The 17,766-nt window shown below is 50.9% G+C and overlaps 1 protein-coding gene across 1 annotated transcript; it reads left to right on the top strand.

Annotated features, from left to right (window-relative positions):
- The first annotated feature begins 442 nt into the window (after positions 1 to 442).
- Positions 443 to 17,360, top strand: C21H1orf167 (chromosome 21 C1orf167 homolog). Its single transcript, XM_030463429.1, has 22 exons — positions 443 to 498; positions 708 to 813; positions 939 to 2,580; positions 3,254 to 3,297; positions 3,874 to 4,093; positions 4,261 to 4,442; positions 4,908 to 5,005; positions 5,912 to 6,098; positions 6,515 to 6,696; positions 7,014 to 7,176; positions 7,337 to 7,559; positions 7,796 to 7,923; positions 8,072 to 8,153; positions 8,533 to 8,675; positions 9,137 to 9,345; positions 10,293 to 10,437; positions 12,948 to 13,227; positions 14,702 to 14,810; positions 15,043 to 15,280; positions 15,378 to 15,513; positions 16,185 to 16,295; positions 16,979 to 17,360. Exons 3-22 carry the CDS (start codon positions 1,318 to 1,320, stop codon positions 17,036 to 17,038), a joined length of 4,203 nt encoding a protein of 1,400 aa, XP_030319289.1. The 5' UTR covers positions 443 to 498; positions 708 to 813; positions 939 to 1,317; the 3' UTR covers positions 17,039 to 17,360.
- Positions 17,361 to 17,766: the final 406 nt, after the last annotated feature.

The raw sequence follows: 17,766 nt of genomic DNA on the forward strand, positions 1-17,766 counted from the left end.
GTATCTTTGAGAAAAGACAATGGGCATTTATCAGGGGTGTCTGGGTGTCTTTTCACAATGCCAGTTAAAATTTTTGTTAGAGGGTGTTGGAAAAGAGTGGTGGTTAGAATGGCAGAATGATTGACAACTTGCTTTTAAAATCTGAGGGAATGAGAGCTCAGTCCCTCAGCTGCACTTACCTGGTAGCAGTAATTTATGGATCTCTGCTCTGTGTAACCCACTGACTCAGTGGCTAGACTGCAAATGAGGTCTCCCATCTGTGCTCTGACTCCTCCAGGTTAGGGGACAATGTGGATTCTCTGCTTCTGTGAACAGAGTTTCATCCTTTAGTGAGGACAAGAAGAAAGAAGCCTGCATAGCTTTGAACTTTTGCAGGCTGTAGCATGAAACATAGCAAATTTTAGGTTGCCTGAAGTTGAGGCATTACCTTTCCTATCAGTCTGGAGAAAACACAAGTGTGGGGGAGATCAGAGCTGGATTCCCAATCAGTAAAGAGGGGTGAGCATTGTACTCCAGCTGGAACCATGTTCCTCTGGCTGCTGTAAAACCATTTTCTTTTAGGACCTATTCTTCTTTGGTAGATCTAGTTAGATGCAAAGCACTCTAGGAAAGTCTCTCCAGACTACCTTGTCTTGGCAGGGGGATAAACAAGAAGATCTTTTTTGAGGCTGCACGCAGGTATAATGCTGGAAATCTTTGTTTTCCAGGTTTTCTGTTGAGAACTGAGTCTGTCCCTTCAGTCATTACTAAATGACATGATTGTCTGCTGAGAAACAGGGGGAGAGCAGTGCCTGGGACACTGTTGGGACTGAGGTTGGTGGGTTGGAGACAAGGAATTTCCAAGGCAACTACCCAAAAGCCTTTGGCAAACTAGGGAAGATATGACGAGAAATATAAATACTCCTTTGTTTCTGTTTCTTCTTATTTTTTCTTTGTAGCCAAGAAGCATTCAGGAGAAAGGTGGGTGTTGCTCTGTATGGGCAGAAGAAGAGGAGCAGCCATTCCTCAGCCCTGGCTGGAAGCTGTGGCACAGAGTGTGACCCCCAGGCAGCCAGCAGCACAACCCTGGCTGCTCACCACATCCCTGCCTGCTGGGAAGAGAGATCCTGCTCTGAGACAGACTGATCTCTCCTCCCCTTCTGGACCATTCTGGGTCAGCACCAGGCAATTCTCCAGCTCCTGCTTCCCCCAGCAGAATAATCTCTGCTCCAGGCTGCAGCAGCACAGCTCCAAGCCTGTGGCTGGAAAGTAGTTTAGAAACAAGAGTAGTCACAATCCGGTGTGAAAACAACAGCCTCAGCCTCCTGTGCCTCTTGTATGGATCCTGTCAGCCCTTCACTGGTCAGTGCAAGTTTGTCACCTCCTGTAGATTCCCCACTTAGGCATGAACTAGTGGTGTGTCCCTCCTCAAGGAGCTCCAGTCAAAGTGTCAACACTTGTGGCAGTTCAGCCCTGACCTTGGGCGATCTGGATCCATCCAGCTTGGAGTCCTTTCAGGCTCTTTTGCAATCCTCCCAGATTTCTGCTAGCTTGTGTTGTTCAATCCAAAGGCTTAAGCAAGAAACTGCTTTGATGGGGACAAGGGGCTCCCTCCCTCTGGAGCCCAGGTCTTCCCCAATTAGTGGCAATTTGTGCTTTGCTCATGGTGGTTCAGCTCCTGGTATCCTGAGCACAAGAGAAGAGCAAGCTGGAGTAAAGACCAGTGCTGCTCAGGCAAGGTTGAGATGGGGTGTCCCATTTGCTAGAGACTGGAGCCTTGGTGCCATGAGAAGGGACTTGAGTCCTGCAGAACCTCTCTCTGTCTCTCACAGATATGGATACCTTGGCTTAAACACCTGGAGAACCAACATTTCAGGTGACATTCAGCCAGAAGCCATGTCAGCTGGGCTGGGCTCTGGCAGGCTGGTGGAGAGAACAGCAGATTCCTCCTATGATTACTCCCATTATTTACAGTGCCAGTCCCAGGCAAAGCCAGCTCTGGCAGCTGGGAGCCTTTATGTCCACACACAGAGTCATTCCCCTGAAAAGGTCCTGAAAGGAGAAGAGGCACCTGGTGCAGCATCTCCAGGTGCTGCTCCTCAGGAGAAAAACCCTCCAGGCAGTCTGTGTCCAGAGGCTCTCAAGGTGTCAGTAGTGACAGAGCTGGGGGGTGCTCAGATGAATCTTGGTGTAGCCATGTATGGGACCCCCAGGGAAGTCTGTGTAACAGTGGCTTCTTCTTCTTCTGGAGGAAAAGAGTTCAGACCAGGCCAGCAGCTCAGTATTAATTGTGTAGAAGTCAACTCTGAAGCTCCTGTTAAGCCCAGCAAACAGCCAGAGGAGGTGGCAGTGGTGGGCAGGAGCCAGCCCAGGCCTTTCAGGATTCAGGTGGAAGGTGGCTTTGGGGAATATTCTGACACAGATTGTATGAATGTGAGCAGAGAAGGAAGGAGGAAGAAACACTCCCACCAAAGCAACTGGAGTCACTGGGAAGCTGACGCCACTCCCAGCCAGTCTGAAGAACCTTCTGTGGAGAGGAGACCCACAGAACCCTGGTGCTGTGCAGAAGGGAGCCAGACCCAGGCAACTGCATCCCAAGAGGTGAGGTTGTGCTCACTGGGGACATCCCTGTTGGCAGAGCTTCTTGTCATTGTTCCTTCTTCTTGCTTGAGATGCAGAACTGAGGTGAGACAGTGACGGGAATGCTTGTCTTGTGGGGTATTTTCTGTAGTGAAATGAGGCAACCAGGTGCCACTAATTGCCAGGGAGTGAGCTTGTGTCAAGCCCACCCTAATTAGGCACAGGTGGGCTTGACACAATCTCATGCTCACTCCCTGGCAATTAGTGGCACCTGGTTGCCTCATTTCACTACAGTTTTCTGGCACTGAATGGTCAGAATTTCATCTCTTCTGGTCCTGCTCCATCCCATCCACATCTTTCTGTCTTACATGATGCTTCCTAAAGACCAGCTTGTTAACTTGGTTGTTCTTGGGGATGCCAACACCTCTTTGTGTTATCTGGGTATCCATGCAGAGGGGGGAGCACTGAAGTGGCTTTTACTCTGTGTGTATTTCTAGAGCCCTGAGATTTCAGTTTTCTTTTGCTTTTCCATGTCTGGAACAGGTAAGAGCAGTGGTGGGGGCAGTGTCACAGGCATCTACATAACCCAGAGCCCTGAGGCAGCACTGCTCCTGTTTCCTTCAATTTGATTTGCCACAGACAAATTATTCACCAGGGTATTGGGAAAATCATGTGAGTTTCTGTCTGCTTGCAGGTCTTGGGGAACAGCTTCTGGCTGATGAAGGGGAAGGAGCAAAGGTAAAAAGTCTCTGTGTTTATGTGTGAGTGTGCTGGTTGTTAACAGGGGAGGAAGATTGCTGGCAAGTGGCTAAGGAGCCACATTCCTGGGAATGTTTGGGTTTAACCAACATTATTCTGTCCTGGCTGGCCCAGGGGCTGCACCCATTTCTTTTCAAAGGGTGACATCTAGAAGGGAGCATTCTTTAAAAAAATAATTCCTGAATCTTTTAAATTCTAGCTTCTAAATTCAACTTTGGCTGCTGCCAAGTGAAGCAGCCTTGGTACCATATGTACAACTCTGAAGTGCAGCAAACTCCAGCAGGCTCACTGCATAGTTAAAAAATATCAAAACCTGGGTTTTTCCATGGGATGGGATTCAAATTGGTGACCTGTGGATCTGTGTGGGATCTAGCAGCAGTGGTAACTAAATTTGGTGTAAGGCTGCAGGTTTTTCACTCATTGGAGGAAATTATTCAAAATCTCTCTTCTCAGCTTGGTGGCTGAACCCTGATTGCCACCTCCTGGCTGTGTTTAACTTCCCTTTCTCTTAACTGGAGCTCACTTCTGTTTGGTTTTTTGTTTTTTCTCTTCAAGTTTCCAGCATGCCAGGGACAGACAAACATTGAGGAGGTGTTTCCAAGCATGGAGGGGACACATCCTTTGGAAAAGAGCTGCAGCCAGGCAGCTTCACAGGCAGCAGCTGCTTGGGAAGGGCTTTGGTGCTTTGCAGTGGGCTGTGCAGCAGAGGAGGATGCAGCTGGAGACAGCCCAGCAGAAACGTGCCCTGGCTCTGCTGGCTGGCAGCTTCCAGAGGGTGAGGCCAGGCTGGGGACAGCAGAAGTGATGCTGGGAGTTAGAGAAGGCAGAAATCCTGTTGGGATAGGGAGGAGGAAGGGGTACCCTGTGTGAAATCGAGCGGTGGGGATGCTGCCTGACACTCTGCCTGTGCTTTGCTCTGACCCTGTGGTTTTTCCCCTGCAGTGGAAGGAGGCTGTGGCTGTGGCAAAACAAAGCAAGAAGCAAGCTCCACAGCCTGAGCCGAATTCTTACCCCCCACGTCCACCAGTGGGTTGTTTTGGAGCAGGAAGATTAGCAGCTATGACAACCCCAGCTCAGCAGCAGCTTACAGCAGGGCACTCCCAGGAGGCTGAGCAGGCTTGGAGGTAAGCTGAGCCCATTCTCTCTTAGCTTGGACAAGGTTACAAAGGGAGAAACTTTTCTCAAATAGGGGGAAACTTGTCTCCTGCTCCTTGGGTACAGAGTTGTAGATGAGCACTGCAAGAATTAGCAGCTTAGCTGTAAGAACTACACAGTCCTGTACCAGAGCTTCCCTGTGCTGCTGTGTTCAGTCTGCCTGAGTGTCTGACTGAAGTTTTCCTGTCCTATTTCTTGAGTTCAGCTCTCACCTGTCAGAGCCATAAATGAGCCTGGAGTGAATGAATCCTACAATCCCTGGCAGTGCACTAGAGGGGTCCAAAGCAAAACCTGTTGTGCTTTCTGATTCTGAAGGCAGAAGAACAAGTTCAGACAAAGAGAGAGCTACCTAGAGGGAAGGAAGGCTCTGAATTCTGTCCTGTGAGTGCCTCCTAGGACAGATGGGTGTTAAAGCATGTTTGTGGCTGTTCCAGGGTGGAGGCACAACTGTGGACACAGCTTCACTGTAAGCAGAGAGGAGATGAGTTCTGCTGGAGAGCTCAAGGGATCAGAGATCTGAGAAGGCTGGCTGGTAAGCACACCATCCACAGCCTTGGCACAGCTGGGAGCTGATCACTCCTTCACCACGTTTCTTGATCTGTGTCACTCTTGCTCTGACCTGACTCAGAATCTGATCCTGCAAATAGCTGGGGCAGTGTTTGTGCTGGCAGAGTGTTCCATGTGCCCTGTCACCCCCCTTGTGACTTGTTTCTGACATCAGTTCAGCTGCAGCAGATGCTGTGGCTCCAGCAACGTGAGCTGTCTCCCTGAGGTGTCCTTTTGAATCGTATAATCCTAGAATGGGCTGGGTTGGAAGGGAGCTCAGAGCTCATCAAGTCCAACCCTTGCTCCACTCCCCCCGTGGTTCCCAGCCCATGGCACTCAGTGCCACATCCAGGCTCTTTGGAAATCTCTCCAGACACGGAGAATCCACTACTTCTCTGGGCAGCCCATTCCAATGCCTGATCACCCTCTCCAGAAAGAAATTCTTTCTCATCTCCAACCTAAACCTCCCCTGGCACAACTTGAGACCCTGCCCTCTTGTCTTGCTGAGAGTTGCCTGGGAAAAGAGCCCAACCCCCCCCTGGCTCCAACCTCCTTTCAGGGAGTTGCAGAGAGTGATGAGGTCTCCCCTGAGCCTCCTCTTCTCCAGCCTCAACACCCCCAGCTCCCTCAGCCCTTCCTCACAGCAATTCTGCTGGATCCCTTCACAGCCTCCTTGCTCTTCTCTGGACCTGCTCCAGCACCTCAAGCTCCTTCCTGAGGGGCTGAGGGGCCCAGAACTGGACACAGGACTCAAGCTGTGGCCTCCCCAGAGCTGAGCACAGGGGCAGAATCCCTTCCTTAAGTTGAGCCAGGGCTTGTTTGCTGTCTGACAACAACTTACTTGAAGTTCCCCCAAGTTCTTTTTGCTCCCCTCCATCTCCTCTGCCCACAGCAGCTTTCAGACTGTGGCGCCTGCAGAAGCAGCTGCAGAGCACAGAGACAGCCAAGCTCCTGGAATCCCAAGTTCTGCTGGAAAAGAAGCAGCTCCAAAAGGTGTTCTGGGTGTGGCGTTCCCGGTGCTTGGAAAAGGAGCAGGTTTTGGCACTGACCACTCGGTTCCAGAGAAACTTGGTCTCCCAGTAAGTCTGAGGTCTGGTTTTCATGTGAAATGTCTGCTGCCTGTGAAAGCCCAAGGAGTGACAGGACCCCCCCAGCCAGGGATGTGTTGGTTCACCTTACAGCCATCTGTTGCTTTGTGTTGGGTGTAATATAGGTGGAATTAGGGATAGTAACATGAAAATGAACTCCTATGGCCAGGAACATTCTGACTTACCTCTGCCAGATCTGTTTCTTCCTGACCTTTCATGTCCTGAAAGACCAAAGCTGAGGGTACCCACTGTGCTCTGCAGGATAGGGGCTTTTTAATGCAATAAACAAATAGAAGCTCAGAAGATGATTCTGACAGCTTCTGTCTGTCTGTCCTGAACTAAACTCCATCTTAGGAGGAGGCACAACCTTGTATCATGGGATTTTATTTTCCTTTTGGTTTTCTTAGGTGCTTCAGTGCTTGGAAGGAGGCTGCTGAGCAGAAGGCACTTTACAGGCATAGCCTGGGCCATCTCAGAGCAAGATCACTGAGGAAATATTTCCAGCAGTGGGTTCAGCTGCTGCAGATCAGAGAAGGGGATCAGCAGGCAATGGGGAACTTCTTCCTCCTCCAGAGGAGACAGCATCATGGTGAGCAGCTTGGGGCTTGTGCAGGGTCTAAGATCTGGGGGTGCTTCAGCTCCTCCCTCCTCTGCTTGGATGGTGAAAAGCAGCTGACACCAGCCTGAGAGCAGATGCTCAGATAATACCTGGTATTAACAACCCAGAGTGGACAGAGGATTAAGTTGTTCTGGATGGATCAGGGAAGCTGTAGGGAGATTTGCTCTGCTTCATAAACCTAGCAGAGTCTTAAACCTTGAAGAGAAGAAGCAGTCAGAGGGCTGGGCTGGGTTTCTTAGTAATAACTTCTGACAAATTCTCTCTTGTCACTCTCCATAACTGGTAAGGACCAGTTAAAAGCTCAGAAGCTGAAGATCAGCCCTCGTGCACTGCAGGGAGATGGTTTCCTGGGAGAACAGGCTGCTCTCTTGATGACCTCTGCAAAAAAATAAAGCTCCAGAGAGTTTATCTGCTGTGGAAGGCAAGGCTGCACGACCATCACAGAGCTGAGTGAGTTAAGAACAGCCAATTCCTGGGGTCCTGCCCTCAGTGCCCACTTGATTTCTGTTCCTCCTGGAAGAACCCCTTTTTCCAGTGTCTTGTTTGTGCTGGAGACCCCCTCTGGTATCTCCTTTCAGTCACTTTACCATCTCAATATCTTCTGTCTCAGTTCTTTCTCTCAGGCTTTAGAGCAGTGTAGGCTCAGAAAAGCTCTGAAATTGTGGCATCAGAAGTGTCTCGTGGTGCAGAGAAGTGAACAAAGTCCTGAGCCCTTCCATGGGACTGTGTGTGAAGAGCCTCTCCCCATGCTGCTTTCAGAGGATCTTGCAACATCTTCTGGCTTTGACAGCAGTGCTCCAGCTACTCTGGCCTCTCAGAGCTCACTGGAAAAGGTGAGGAGATCTTGATCCATCCAGAGCTATGAATTTTTTTCAGTAGTAGAAAATTTCTGCTTCAGCATCCTATTGTCATCAGCACAGTGTGCTCAGGAGATTAGACCTGAGGAGCACGGAGCCTGTGAGGTCCTGGAGTTTAATTGGAAATGATGAAATCACTTCTGTCTGTGCCCCTCCTGGTTCCATCGTGAGGATACAAACCTCACAGCATGTTCTTCCCTTCATACCTGCAGGAATACAGCTTCAGTGACAGCAGCCAGCAGAGCTTCTTTCTGCCATCCTGCAGCTTTGTGCAGCTCCAGCACTCTGCAGAGCTGCCAGCTGAGCAGGACTCCTGCCCTCCACACAACGCTGGGTCTGGGTAAGCTGGAGACTGGTTCCTGGGGATGCTGGTAGCTCTGGCCCCTTGTTTGGTCTGGCTGAAGTCCCTTGTGTCATCTCACAGCATCCTGCCATATACTTTATCCTCTTCTCTCTTTCCCTTTCCCCCTGACACTTTTGTCTTGCAGAATAAATTGGTTTGTGGGAGGTCAAGTCCAGAGTCCAGATGATGATGTGCAGCCTCCCAGCAGTTCCTCTGCAGAGGAAGAGGTGAGGCTGCATGTAGATAAATGGACAAAGTTTTCTGCACAGCTCAATTCAGGGCAGAGCCCTTGGGTTCCAGTACTGGTATGTGGAACAGCCTCCCTGCTGCTCTCCCTTTGTTTTTCTCCCTTCTGTCTCAGACAGAAGGAATGGAAGATTGAGACATTTCTCAGGGTAATTCACCCCTACCCTGTGCCAGCTGGGTTGGAAATTGGCCACGTGTCAAGGCTTTAAAAGGGATGTGCCAGACCCTTGGCCCTGGATGTTCCTGTGGGGTGTGTGAGACAGTCACAGAAATCACAGAACAAGGGGAAGGGCTGAGGGGTTTGGAGTCACTGAGTTCCAGCAGCAGTTCAAGGCCCTTTTTTACTTTTCTTGGTTACAGGACTGCAGGTCTGACAAGGAAGCTGAGAGCTGCAGGCTCCAAGCAGAGCAGTGCTGCCTGCAGAGGTATTTTATTCTTTGGTCAGCTCAGACTCAGCAGGTTCTGAAGGCCCAGCAGTACTGCAGGCTCAGCCAGCTGGCTCGGTGGGTATTGTGCTTTCCAGAAGTTTCCTAAAGATGCCTCTTCTGAAGCTCTATGCTTGACTTTAGAAAAAAAAATTCTTCCTCTAGCTATTTTTTTTTTTTCTGTCTTCAGTGGGAGTTTTGCAGCCCCTTATTTTGTTTTCCTCCTTCCTGGTTATATCTGACCACAATTATTTATGGTTTGATGGGATCCCCAGCATCCTGGTAATGTCCTATCCCCTGAGCTGCCTTTTTTCCTTCCTCAGTCCAAAGCTGAAGGGAGAAACAGGTTTGCCATAGTCAGGACAGAACACCTCACTCCCAGCAACTTCTCCTTTTCCTCATTTCTCATGGGGAAAAAGGATGTGAAGAGATTGGGTGTGTTTGCTGAGCTCCCTCCTGTGTGTGTTGTTAAAATTTCAGTTCCAAGGCTGTGTAGGAACTTTTCCTACAACTGGTCCCATGACCTTTGTCTTTCTCAGGGCCTTTTTCAGCTGGCATCACTGGGTTGTGGAAAATAAGACCCAAAAAGCAGCAGCAGCCCTGAAACATCGAGTCCATTGCTGCCAGGTGGCTTTTAGCCTTTGGAAGAAGAGACTGGCCCAGAAAGTGGAAGCTGAGCAGAGGTTCAGGTGTCACATTCACCAGATGACTGCAGCTGCTCTCTGGCATTGGCATTCCTGCTGGCAGAGTGAGTTACTAGGTCCTGCAGAAGGATTGGTATCCCAACTGGTATCCCGGGATAGGGATGCTGCAGGAATGGTTGGGAAGGAGAAAATCCTGCTTCTGGTTGTGACTCTGTGTGCTGCTGCTCTGGAAAGCACCTGCAGAGGAGCTGAGGAGTCAGGAGGTTCCTCTGTCCCTGACTTACCCCACATTCCCTGCTGTTTATGCCAGGGAACCTCTTCCCTTGGCAGCTGATTTGAGAAGAGGTGGATCCTGCTTTACCTGCACTGCCAAAGGAGTTCCCAAGCAGTGGGATGGGGTGTTAAATGGGGTGTTAAATGGAATTCCAGTGCAGCATTCCAGGCTTGGATGTGGCTCCTCAGAGCTTTGCTGCAGTGCTAGCAGGGTCTCCCTTTTGGGGCTGCCTGGTCCTGTCCCTCAAGGGATTCCAAGTGCTTTAAGTTTAGTTTAGTTAAGTTTAGTACTTTAAGTGCTAAGTACTTAAACTCTGCCAGGAAGGAACATTCCCAGTTTTTGATGGAAAACTGCCTTGCAGATGAGAGTAGGAATGATTCCTTGCTCAGGTAAAGGCAGGGAAAAAACCCAGAGGTCTTGCAGACAGAAAAATCCCCAGGTCATAGAATCATAGAATCATAGAATCCTTGGGGTTGGAAGGGACCTCGAAAGATCATCTAGTCCAACCCCCCCTGCCAGAGCAGGGCCACCTAGAGCACTTCGCATAGGAACGTGTCCAGGGGGGTTTTGAATGTCTCCAGTGAAGGAGACTCCACGACCCCCCTGGGCAGCCTGTTCCAGGTCAGTTGAAAAGTGTCTGCAGGTGCTGGAGAAGGGATGGGAAATCTTCAAGTCTGGTCCCATTTGGTGTCTGCAGCAGGTGCATTCTCTGCTCTGATGGGGAGAAAAAAAAAATATCCTTGGGCTGAGCTGAGGAAGCTCTTGTGTCCTCTCCAGGGAAACGTGCTATGAAGGAGCTGCAGCAGCAATGGGCTCAGCACAGCTGCCAGCAGAAGCAGAGGTTGGTCCTGCAGACCTGGTATTGCCAGACAAAGAAGCAGAAATTTGCTGCTTTATTCTGGGAACGACTTCTCCTGCACAGGTTTGAGGAAAAAAAATTATTTTTTTTTATTTGGGGGGGGGCTGGGGCTGGGGCAAGCTTTGAGTGAAGAGAAATTTATATAGCAGGGAATCCTCTGTGTTCAGACCAAAAGTTTAAAAGCACAGCTAATTTGTGTGTAAATAGGCAGGAAATAGTGTAAATAGTTCTGGGGAGGTTCCCTGGGTTGGGGTGTCTGTGACCCCATAGCCTCACTGCTCCCCAGCTCCTTCTTCTCATGCAAAACTTTGTGTTTCCACGACTTCTGTTCAGTCTTAGTTATACACCATGGTATTTGTAAACTAAAGGTGAGAGATGCAAACACATTTATCTAGTTTAAAGAGCTGAGAGCCTTGTTTCCACTGTAATTATTCTGTATCTGTGTGCTGGGCAGAGACCTGAGAGAAATCTGATATTTACAAACCTGAATTGCTCGTATAGAATCATAGAATCATAGAATCATAGAATTAGCCGGGTTGGAAGGGACCTCAGAGATCATCTAGTCCAACCCTTGACCCACCGGAGCAGTTGCTAGACCATGGCACTGAGTGCCACATCCAGTCTTTTTTTAAATGTCTCCAGGGACGGAGAATCTCCCACCTCACCGGGCAGTCCATTCCATAGCCTGATCACCCTCTCCGTGAAGAAATTCTTTCTAATATCTAACCTAAACCTCCCCTGGCACAACTTAAGACTGTGTCCTCTTGTCTTGTTGAAGGTCGTCTGTGAAAAGAGTCCAGTTCCCACCTCGCTACAGCCTCCTTTCAGGGAGTTGTAGACAGCAATGAGGTCTCCCCTGAGCCTCCTCTTCTTCAGGCTGAACAGCCCCAGCTCTCTCAGCCTCTCCTCATAGGGCCTGTGCTCGAGTCCCTTCACCAGCCTGGTTGCCCTCCTTTGGACCTGTTCCAGGACCTCTACATCCTTCTTAAACTGAGGGGCCCAGAACTGGACACAGGACTCAAGCTGTGGCCTCCCCAGGGCTGAGCACAGGGGCAGAATCACCTCCCTGGACCTGCTGGCCACGCTGTTCCTGAGCCAGCCCAGGATGCCATTGGCCTTCTTGGCCACCTGGGCACACTGCTGGCTCATGTTCAGCTTCCTGTCAATCCAGACTCCCAGCTCCCTTTCTGCCTGGCTGCTCTCCAGCCACTCTGTCCCCAGCCTGTAGCGCTGCATCGTAGATTCTGGCCACAGCATGTTGACTTTAATTTAAACTAATATGAAAAACACCCCAAGTTCAAGATATACCTGCAGAAAAGCAATATTCAGAACATCTATGAAGGGACAACCATGAAATTTCATCTCAGTGTTGGGTACAAGTGAGGCTGCAGTGTGCTTTGGAGCCTTATGGTGCAGATCCTGAAAACACCAGGATTTGGTCTGCAGTTGCCTGCTGCCAATCATTAATAAATTACTTATTTCCTCCCCTAGCTGATGTTCTGTAGCTTTCTCACTGAAATCTGTTTTGTCTGGGGTTGGTTCTGTGCCTGAGAAGTGTCCAGCTGCAGTGAACCAGAAGCTGTTGGGATGTTGCTCTTTGAGACAGTGCAGGAGGATGAGGATAAATAAGATTATTTCTGCCCAGGACTCACTCAAGGCATGAGAAGAAGCAGATTTCCTTTAGAATTTGAGGTTCAGGCTGAGAGGAGACAAAGCTGCAGAGGAAAGAGCAGTTAAAAAACCCAGCAAAACCTTCACTCCCCCCACCCAAGTGCATTCTTCAGTCTGTGGGGTGGCAGCCTGGTGGGAAGTGTGTTTGGGAGAAGTCCTTGATGTTGCTCCTTCCTGCAGAGTGTGTCCCCACCATTCACCTCCCTTCTGGGTTGTCCTTTGATGAGAGAGCAGTGATCATTTCTCACCTGGGTATGGTACAGGCTGAGCCCTGTCTCTTCTAGGGGGGGCATTTTTCATGCTAGGATAACCTGAGATGGATTCCCTTGATCTTCAGAGGAGCCTGCCAGGCAGAGGATATTTACACCTCTGCTCTGTGGTGCAGGGGGGTGATTTGCATAATGAAAGTCCAAGCGGAACAAGGAATCAGAAGGATAAGCCAGGAATTAAAAGCAGATTGGCTTCTGGGGTAGCAGGGGAAGATTGGCCTCCTGTGCATCAGCCTGCAAGGGACAGGGAGATTCCTGTGGGTGCAGATTTACAGGGGGGGTAATGGCAACTCCTGGAGGCAGTCATTTTTATTTTTATTTTTTAATAAAATTGTGTCCATAAGAATTATAGTGGTACATCCCCTGTGCACAGGCCCTTAGTTTCTGACAGCCAAGAAAACAGGCTAAAATCTGAGTCTTGGCACCAAGCTGCTGGCTTAAATTAACACAGGGAAAAAGGTACTTAAGTGTTGATTGCAAAAGGAGTGAGAGGAACAGGGTTTTTTCTTGCTGGGTGTCCTTTTGCTTGCATTGCTTTGCAGGGTGAGAAGGTGGGATTTGGTCTGCAGTCTGTCCAGTGCTGACACAGACTTGGGGCTTCTGCTGCTTTTCTGTGCTCATCTTGTTTTCCAGGTGTCTGGTGGCTTGGGCTCAGGTCACTGTCTGCAGTCTGAGGCAGCACCAAGCCCTGTCTGGGTTCCAAAGGGCCCGGGAGCATCATCTCCTGGCTGTGAGCTTTGCTGAGTGGAGAGAGAAGTTCCTGAGAGCTGAAGAGCAGCAGGAGCTGAGAGAGAGAACCCAAAGGTGGGAAGGAGCCTCTTGGGGTAAAGCTCAGCACCGCTGGCGAGTGGCTTCCCGAGGCCACCAAGCCCTGGGACCAAGGCACCTGGGAGCTGTGGCTGCTGTAAAACAGGTAAGAAAAGGTTCCTCTGGGACAGCTCTTAGCTGCCTGCTCTCTTATAAAGGCCTCAGTTGGGGCACTGGGATGGACTGACAATTATTGTATAAAAACCCATCCCGGTTTGACTTCTCCCTGCCTTGAAATCCCTCCCAGGCTGCTTTCAGCTTCATCCCCATCACCCCATCATCTGGCACTGACTGCAGCAACCATCTGGAGCACAGCTAAAAGGGATGGGGACATTTGGACCAGGGAGGCAAGAGCACTCTGTCCTCACTGCTCAAAGCTGAGGTGGGATCATCACTGTCCCTGCAGAGCAGAGCAAGCTGTCAGCATCACAGCTTTTTCCAAAGGGCTCCCAGCTACAAACCACAAAGAGGTCGATTGGTTTGGAAGGGCTGAGCCAGTCCTGCTGGGACCTCATCTGTGCAGCTTCCAGCCTGGGGTGTTTAGCACATTAAGCTACCTGCAGGCACACGAGCACAAGTGTGTCTCTGAGGATGGTTTGTGTGCCTGCTGGATGTGCACATGGTGCTTGTTTAGCCTTAGAATCACAAAATGGGCTGGGTTGGAAGGGAGCTCAGAGCTCATCAAGTCCAACCCTTGCTCCACTCCCCCCGTGGTTCCCAGCCCATGGCACTCAGTGCCACATCCAGGCTCTTTGGAAATCTCTCCAGACACGGAGAATCCACTACTTCCCTGGGCAGCCCATTCCAATGCCTGATCACCCTCTCCAGAAAGAAATTCTTTCTCATCTCCAACCTAAACCTCCCCTGGCACAACTTGAGACCCTGCCCTCTTGTCTTGCTGAGAGTTGCCTGGGAAAAGAGCCCAACCCCCCCTTGGCTCCAACCTCCTTTCAGGGAGTTGCAGAGAGTGATGAGGTCTCCCCTGAGCCTCCTCTTCTCCAGCCTCAACACCCCCAGCTCCCTCAGCCCTTCCTCACAGCAATTCTGCTGGATCCCTTCACAGCCTCCTTGCTCTTCTCTGGACCTGCTCCAGCACCTCAAGCTCCTTCCTGAGGGGCTGAGGGGCCCAGAACTGGACACAGGACTCAAGCTGTGGCCTCCCCAGAGCTGAGCACAGGGGCAGAATCCCTTCCCTGGACCTGCTGGCCACGCTGTTCCTGAGCCAGCCCAGGATGCCATTGGGATTCTTGCCCACCTGGGCACACTGCTGGCTCATGGTCACCTTCCTGGCAATCCAGACTCCCAGCTCCCTTTCTCCAACCACTCTGTGCCCAGCCTGGAGCTCCCCATGGGGTTGTTGTGGCCAAAGTGCAGGACCCGGCACTTGGAATGTTGAACCTCATCCCCTTGGGATCATCCCAACTCTCCAGTCTGTCCAGGTCCCTCTGCAGAGCCCTCCTGCCTTCCAGCTGATCCACACTCCCCCCAGCTTGGTGTCATCTGTGAATTTGCTGATGATGGACTCAATCCCCTCATCTAAATCATCAATAAAGATGTTAAACAGAACTTTCTCTTTGCAGGCCTGCAACTACTGGACCAAAGCAGCTGCCTCCTCGCTGTGCTCACGGCAGAGCAGCAGCCTGATAGGTGCTCGGAAGAGCAGGAAATTGTCTCTCTCCTGGTCCCTGAGTAAGAAGCTTCACCTTCCTCTCTCCCTTTCATGGGGCCCTGCAAGAAGTGTGAGTGAGGAGGGGAGGGAGTGTTTGCCAGAGAAGTGTCTGGGATTCCTCTGGGGAGTAGCTGCTCATGGAACTCTGACTGTGAGGTGCTTCTGTCTTTGGGAGCCAAAGGGCTCATGGCAACTCTTACCTCTCTAGCTCTGGGGTCACCTCCTATGTGGTTCTTTTCTTTTCTTTCCTAGAAAGCAGAAGAGGCAGAGAGAAGGGCTCAGCACCAGTGGCCTCTCCTGAGCTTTTTCCCAGTGCCTTTCACCGCTGGCTGGTGATGTACAGAGCCCAAAGCAGGGCTGAAAGGAGGGAGCTGCTGCTCCCTCACCTGGCACTGAGACCTGCTGTGGCAGGACCCCCTCCTGAACATCCAAGGATCCAGGAGGAAGAAACAGAAGTGGACTCAGAGGAGTGGGATAAGAAGTGGCTTGGGTGAGTGGAATGGAGGGCACTGCCATCAAGGAAGGATTCCCTGGCAAGGCTGCTGGGCTGCTGGCTGATAAAGCTTCTTCTCCTTTCTTGACTATAGGAAGAAGTATCTGAGGTGGTGGCATCACACAGTGACACTTCACCAGTGCCAGCGTGCCAGGAGACTGCAGTGTCTGGCAAGGGGGTGGCACCAGTGGAAAGAAGGCAGCAGGGTGGTGATCCTGGCACAGGAGCTGGTGAGGGACACCATGGGTGTCAGTGGGCAAGCTTGCTCCATCTGAAGCCTCCCGTAGATCCTGGCACCAGAAAACCAGAGATTTCTTGCACCAGAAATCCTGGTTTGCTGCTGTGGTGACTTTTTCCATCTCACTCTGTGCCCTGGCAGACTGGAATGCTCACACAGTTATTGTGCTTTGCCCCATCTGGGAAGCTGGGACAGGGGGATGGATTTGCACGGGTGATCTGCAGCCTGTGCAGAACGTTCACAGCCAGTGTCACAATCTGTGTCCTCATCTCTGTCCCTGATCCATTCCCCTGGTGCCCACAGCCTGCCAAGTTGCCTCCTCCTCAGCCCTGGCTACCTGAAATCAGCCCCATGTTGTTTGGCTTCCTGGGCATTAGCTGTGCTCTGACCTGCCCAGGGAACAAGGTGACACTTGTGTAGCCAGCACATCCCTGTGGAGCTGTGCCAGAGCCTTTCCCCAGGGCACTGTCATTTAATTAGCCCCAAGATTTGCAGGAATCAGTAGTTGAGGAAGAGCTTTGTCAGTAGCCAGGTTTGTTCATTACTGATGCAAAGTCATTCAGGAGAGACTCGGGAAAGCAACTGGGAGCAAGATGGGGCTGGAGGGAAGTGGTTTGCCTGCCAGAGCCCAGTTAATCTCTGTGCTGCCTCTTTTCCTGGCAGGCCCAGCAGAGGTTGATAGAAAAGGCCTGGAGGGTGTGGAGACAAAGACATTTGCAAACCTGTGTGGTGCAGAACTTTTTGGAGAAGGAAGCCAGGAGCCTCCTGTCTCAGGTAAGCATTTATGACCCCTTGAACTCTGTGGTTCTCAGTGGACCAAAAGGATGTCCAAGGGCCAGCTGGGGTTCCCTGCATCCCTCACCCTGCACAAAGCACTTGCTTAGGGAGCAAGCTGCTTGCATGCACTGGGGAACAGGACTTGCCTGTAACAAAGGGAACTAGCTGCCAGCTTTATATGGGTCCATTTTTGGGGTGTTTTTCAAAGCTTTGTGTCAGCAGTCCCTTTCCCTGATGTGTGCCCCCTTCCCCACTGTTACCAGAGATGGTAATTTCCTAATCCCCAGCCTCTCAAGAGCCCACTCAGGGAAGAAAGAGGCTCCAGAGTGGTGCAGGAGGCTCCATTGTGCTGACTTGCATCCAGGGGCAGGCAAAGTGCTGTAAATGTGAGGAAGCCAAAGCTTTGGAGCTCAGACAACCAGTTTGCTCCTCTGCCTGCTGAAAATCCTCCTTTAACAATATGAGAGCAAGGACTGAAATTAAAGGGCAGAGGGGACACTGGTCTTCCTTTTCTCCCCTTGGTTTATACTCCAGAATCACAGGGAAGGGCTCAGAGTGAACAGTGGGGCAGCTGGCATAACCACTGCTGGAGGAAAAGCAATGTTTAGGAGTCCTGTTTTCGTGGCTGCAGCCCCTGGAGGGTAACACGAGTGTTCCATTTGTCCACTTGACTATTCAAGGCCTTTGGAAGGTGGCAGCAGCTCACAGCATTCCAGCTGAAGGACAAAGGACACTGCTGAATGGGGAAGCCCGGCTGCAGCTGCTGCTCCTTGCAGGACACAGGAGGATGCTGCTGGCTGGCACAACAAAGAGCAAGAGCTGCTCCTGCACAATCCAGAAAGCAAAGGAGGGAGAAAAAAGGAGAGAAAAGCAGCCCTGCAGGCCAGAAGCACCACAGGACAACCCAGGAAGAGATGGTACTTAGTGGAAGTTCCTCTTAAAGGACTGGTATCCCACCTCCCCAGAGGCACAGATTTGAGAAATTACTCCCTTTTGTTGTGAGATTGCATCCCCTTCTCATCTGGACTCTAATCTTGCTGGAGTTCTGATTAAAGGTCAAAAAAACCCTCTCCTTATAGGCTCTCCCTTTACTTAAGTGTTTTTTCCTGGGCAGTTTCGTGGAAGCATCAGTCTGAAAGAGATGAGCAGGGCTCTGCCTGTGCCCACACTCCATCCTGTTGATTCCAAAGTCTGGACTGTCCTGGTAGGTGTCACAGGGTCTTTATTTTTAGCTTTGGCTCTTCCCCTGAGGGTGGATTCCCACATGGCCCCCACCTCCTCCCCCTGTCTAGCTCCATCAGCTCTTCATTAAGCCTTTCAGTGGGTGGCCAACCTCCTGACTGCTTCCTGCTGGTTCCTTTCTGTGCAGAATGGGCTGGGGATGAAGAAACCTGCTGGGAACAGCTGAGCACCAAAAGCTTTTCTGAGGCAAGACAGGCGTGTCTGACCCCCAACCTCCCCATTACTT

This window comes from Calypte anna, chromosome 21 (assembly GCF_003957555.1).
Source record: "Calypte anna isolate BGI_N300 chromosome 21, bCalAnn1_v1.p, whole genome shotgun sequence".
Lineage (NCBI taxonomy): Eukaryota > Metazoa > Chordata > Aves > Apodiformes > Trochilidae > Calypte > Calypte anna.